The sequence below is a fragment of the Olea europaea genome, unplaced genomic scaffold (assembly GCF_002742605.1).
Source record: "Olea europaea var. sylvestris unplaced genomic scaffold, O_europaea_v1 scaffold1707, whole genome shotgun sequence".
In the NCBI taxonomy this organism is placed as follows: Eukaryota; Viridiplantae; Streptophyta; class Magnoliopsida; order Lamiales; family Oleaceae; genus Olea; species Olea europaea.
The window spans coordinates 188563-193784 of record NW_019234759.1 but is presented as its reverse complement, the minus strand read 5'-3'; the positions used below and the strand labels follow the sequence as shown (position 1 = coordinate 193784).

The 5222-nt window shown below is 40.3% G+C and overlaps 1 protein-coding gene across 1 annotated transcript; it reads right to left on the bottom strand.

Annotated features, from left to right (window-relative positions):
• Positions 1-28: 28 nt before the first annotated feature.
• LOC111377680 lies at positions 29-722 on the bottom strand (the record flags this gene model as incomplete). Its single annotated transcript, XM_023000808.1, has 3 exons — positions 623-722; positions 430-497; positions 29-376 (listed from the first exon to the last, which is right to left on the bottom strand). Coding segments are annotated over exons 1-3 (516 nt in total), but the record flags the coding sequence as incomplete, so codon positions are not given.
• Positions 723-5222: the final 4500 nt, after the last annotated feature.

Genomic DNA, 5222 nt, shown 5'->3' with positions numbered 1-5222 from the left:
TTTTTTGGGTGCGTGGAAGTCCTAACACCAAATCCATACTAATATCTTGCAAAGAACAATTAGAGACGGGAAGAGGTGTGTATAGAACCGTGTTTTGCCTCTTCTGTTTGACCAATTGACAAGTGTTACATGTACTAACAATTTTAGCCACGTCTTTCTTCGAACTAGGCCAATAAAATTGGCGTTCGACCTCCTCTATGGTCTTATCACGCCCAAAGTAACTGACTAAACCTCCCGCATAAATTTCCCACACTATGAAATCCCACATTGAAGTTCGAGGGATGCACAATTTATTGGCTCTAAATTGGTAACTCTTCTCAAGACGAAAACTATCCACAGTGTCAGATCGTCCACTTTGCACATCAAGAAAGATATCCTTAAAATTAGGACAAGTTTCGTAATCTTCATTAAGTCTTTCAAACCTATGACTTTGATGCTCATGATCGACGAAAGGGAGACACGACGACTTAAAGCATCAGCCGCTTCTATCTCTACACCTTTGATATGTTTCAAAACAAAGGAATAGGCCTGCAAATATTTAATCCAGCGACCATGCTTAGAATTCAACCTTTTTTAGGAGTTTAATTGACGGAGGACCTTATGATTCGAATAAAGAACAAACTCTTGAGGCAGCAAGTAATGGCCCCAGTACTAGTAGCGCAATGCTTGTACAACTGCATACAATTCCTTATCATAAGTTGAGTAGTGTTGTTTGGTATCATTTAATTTCTCATTAAAATAAGCAATAGGATGGCGTTCCTGACTAAGGACTCTACCTATTCCTACCCTAGAGGCATCGTACTCGACCTCAAACACTTTGGAAAAGATCGGAAGACGAATGGGGCTTCTGTCATTCGCTTCTTACTTAGTCTTAAAAGCCTTAACCGTCTCTTACGTTCAATGAAACTCTCATTTCTTTATGCACTTCGTGATAGACGCCATGATGGTGCTAAACCCGTTGATAAAGCCACGGTAAAATGTAGTTAAGCCATGAAAGCTCCCTACATCATGAATAGTCTTAGGTTCAGATCAGTCAACAATCGCGTAAATTTTGGCAAGGTCAACAGATACCCGTGTCGAGGATATAATGAATCCTAGGAAAACGACTCTATCGGTGAAGAAATAGCACTTCTTGACGTTAGCATACAGTTTTGTTACACGGAGGGTAGAACAAACTTGTGTGAGGTGATCTCAGTGTTATTTCTTAGTCTTACTATAAATGAGAATGTCATCAAAGTAGACAACGAGAAACTTACCCTTGAAAGGTTGAAGAGTTTGTGTCATTACCCGCATAAAGTTACTCGGAGTGTTACTTAGTCCAAAAGGCATGACTAGCCATTCATAAACACCATCTTTCGTTTTAAAATCGGTTTACTACTCATCATCGGGATGGATCCTAATATGGTGATATCTACTCTTTTGATCAATCTTAGAAAATATTGTAACACCAACCATCATATCTAACAAATCGTCAAGCTTAGAAATTGGAAAACGATACTTCACCATGATCCTGTTAATGACACGATTATCTACACACATTCTCCAAGAGCCGTCTTTTTTAGGAGTCAATAGGGCGGGAACTGCACAAAGAGTTAAGCTCTTACAGATGAATCCTTTGTGAAGGAGCTCATCTCCTTGTTTCTAAAGTTCAGCATGCTCCGTAAGATTCATTATATAATTAGGTAGGTTTAGAAGGGCCACTCCCAGGACCAAATCTATGGCATGTTGAATGCCCGTAGAGGAGATAACTAGTCAGGTAAGTCCTCTGGGAAGACATCCTGAAATTCTTAAAGCAATAACTGTGTTTCATTGAGGACTACTATTGGGGAGTTCAATGGAACCTCGATGACCACCATGGAAAATGCAACAGAATCGGCTACAAGTGTGCACTCAAACTCCGTAGGACTAATGACATGTAACCCCTTTTCTGCCACAATTTTTTATGTGAACCCCGCATAGCAACGATGGTTATGAAATCCACAACGAGATTGTTGAACCCAAGAAAGCCAAAAATAATCCTGATTTTAGATCTGAACCAAGAACGATGAGCCAAGCAACCAACTTAATCATTGAATTTGTTGACCTATTGATCACACAATTCGAGAATCTCACCCAGTAGTTTTGAACGTCACAAGAATTCGATTCTTGATACGTTTGATAAACTGTTCAACGAAAAACAAAGAATGTGGAAGCAAATTGCCTCTCGAGAAATCCCTCGATTAATCATATCAAAAGTCTTATTTACAATGAAGAATAATAAACCAATTTATACTGAACCTAGAAACAAAGTTTCAAAATGGAATAAAAGTCCTAAAGAATACAGAAGTTACCAAATTTTAGCGGTTTAACAAAAATAAAAGATTTCGCGAAAATTGAAAAATTCACATCAAGAATTATGCTACGTGGTTGCATAGTGTAATCCAATGCAGTGGAATAGTTCATTTGAAATCCTTCAATTTGGTCTCAGGAATAGCCTATGCGATTTCATGCCTTTTATGCTATGTGGTCACACAGCATTAAATTTGAAACTTCTTTTTTCTTGTGTAAAATTTTGTGAAGATTCCGGATTGTACTCATGAGCAAAAATTCGACACCTGAGCTAAAGTATACCCATTTTAATCCACTCCGCTCGTCTTTCCTTATATCTTCCAAAACTTGAATTCAATGTACCAAACTTGATTTTAACTTTATGACCAACATACAAGTTGTTATTTGGCTTGTTACACTCGAGCCCTTGCCTCCATACCTTGGACAACTCATTCCATGGCTCCCTTGATCTTTCGTAACTCTTGATCTTATTTTTGGTTCTTCTTCAAGTTGAGCCGGACCTTTGTAAGTTTGTTGCTTTCCTTAGATCACTTTACTTTTATTTGTTTCCTGCGAGCCAACTGGTTTTGGGGACAGTGGGTTAAAGTGAATCTTCTTTCCATTAAATGCAAAGGAACACGAATTGGATCGACCATATATGGTTACATCGTGATCGAACCAAGGTGGCACTAAGATGATGTGCCGGACATCTATTGAAATGACGTCACATTATATATAATCCTTATACTCGAGGAACTGGATAGGAACTAGGCAACGCTCTTTGAAAACTATAGAAGACGTATCAACCCAGGAAACGCTATACGGCTAAGGGTGAGAAACTGGTTTCAACCTAAGACAGGATACAATAGCCCTCGAAACCGCATTAATATAGCTACCACTATTCACAATAACGTTGCAGCCCTTATTATTGATCTTGATGTAAGTGTGAAAGATGGAATGACGACGCTAATCATCGGCATCCTTGGGTTGGGTAAGAGTATAACGTACGACACCGACTCTAGGCGTGTTTGGAATAATGGGACTAGTCTGAATACAAACTAAGAAGGTATCTTCGCTATCATCCAAGTCATCAAACTCTTCTAGCTTAGGTTCATAAACTTGGTCCTCTAATGGTTTGTCTACTATTCCCTCACATTCTTCCATAACTAGGGCGCGGCTAGGACACTTAGAAGAAATGTGATCAAAACCCTTACAGTTGAAGCATTGCAAACAGGAGGATGTCCTTGAAACTTCAAGATCTTTATCTTTACTATCCGATATAGGGGTAGCATTAGAAGGGGGAGGCCATAGAATAGACTTAGGAGAGGAGTACACACAGAAGAGGTTGCAGTACGATTGTCACTATAAGTTCTATACAACGTTCAAGTCACTAACTCGTAATTTCGGACGAAAGGATAGGCGTGGTCAAGAGTGGTGACGTCTCGAAGGACAAGTTCACACCTAAGATCATCTCTTAAATTTTGCCTAAACCTACTCAAGGTCATGACCTCATCCTCAACAACTTGACATCTCATTCAAAACTCGTGCAACTGAGCGACGTACTTGGTCACAGGTCGATTGCCTCGCTTAAGTGCATTCCATTGATCCAACATGCTACCCTTGTAAGATCGGGGCAAGTACTTAACCTGAAGGTGGCGCTTCATTTCATCCCAACTTCCAACAGGGGAGCACGAAGTCTCTCAAGTAGATCCTCAACATTTACCCAATAAAGTTGAATTGTGCCAGTTAATTTCAGACTGGAAAATTGAACTCTCCGATCTTCCAGGACCTTATACCAGGTGAAGAAACGATCCATATCTCTAACCCATTGAGTATATACGTTGAGTCTAGCAACCATCAAATGTAGGAGCATCTAACTTAATGTTTCTAAAGAGACGCTCCTCGTGGCAAGCTAATAATGCTGATGAGAGTAAAATAAAAAGCAAGGGTACAAATAACTAATCAAAATCTCTAATCACGCGGGATTAGTGAGGAACAATGGGATCAATTCGTTCAATGACTCCGATCAAGAGGGGTTTAAGGCTAAAAATATCAAAGCAACACAGAGAATTTAAACGATGCAATTTTAAAATGAAGTAGTAGCATAAACCAAAGATAGATAGTAGCAGTGACTCCCTGTAGTAGAGTTGTAGAGTCGATGCCCATGAGAGCTTGAAGTTGCTGGCGATGTACTTTGAGACCCAAAGAATCAAGTTGTGCCCAATTATAATTTTCCGTTTGGTATGTCTCTAGTGGAATATGGATAAGAATACTCTTGAGTCATGAGTAATTGAGTGAGGCGACAACTCGAGCTGCTCTCGAATCTGATGGTGGTTGGGCACTTTTGAAAATGATGCCTCAGTAACTTAAAATGCTGGACTGATGTGTGATGTATAGATTATGCTTCGGTAATTTAAAACTGGTCCTCTTTGTCTTCAGTGGTTGTGGCTACTAAGTGCTGGGTGATGGGAATTAGGTGAGCCAGGTGACTGGTTAAGGTGTGGTGGTGGTATTTTTGTGTATGCGAAGGCAAGGGCAGTACAATTGTTAAAGGATTGGGCTTGCCTCCAGATTAAGGTGGTGGTACTTGTGGTGGGTGGTGGAATTTTCTGTTATTATATTACCGATTTGTGAATAGACTGGTGGTGGTTTCCAGTGGGGATATGAAGATGATGATGACGGTGACAAAGCAGGTGTGTGAATTAGTGGCTACAGTGAAGAAACTGTAGAGTTGATGAATTGTGGGGCGAAGGCTCGAGATGTCGGCATTAGAGAAGATGAAGTTAGGGGAAATCAAATTTCTGGATGTGGAGGTTTGGGGATAGCCAATGTCGGCGTTAGGAGCGACGAGAGCCGTTGGCGGAGATCGCGGTAGAAGGATCGCAGGCTTGGAGAGACCGAATTTCTGGAAGAGG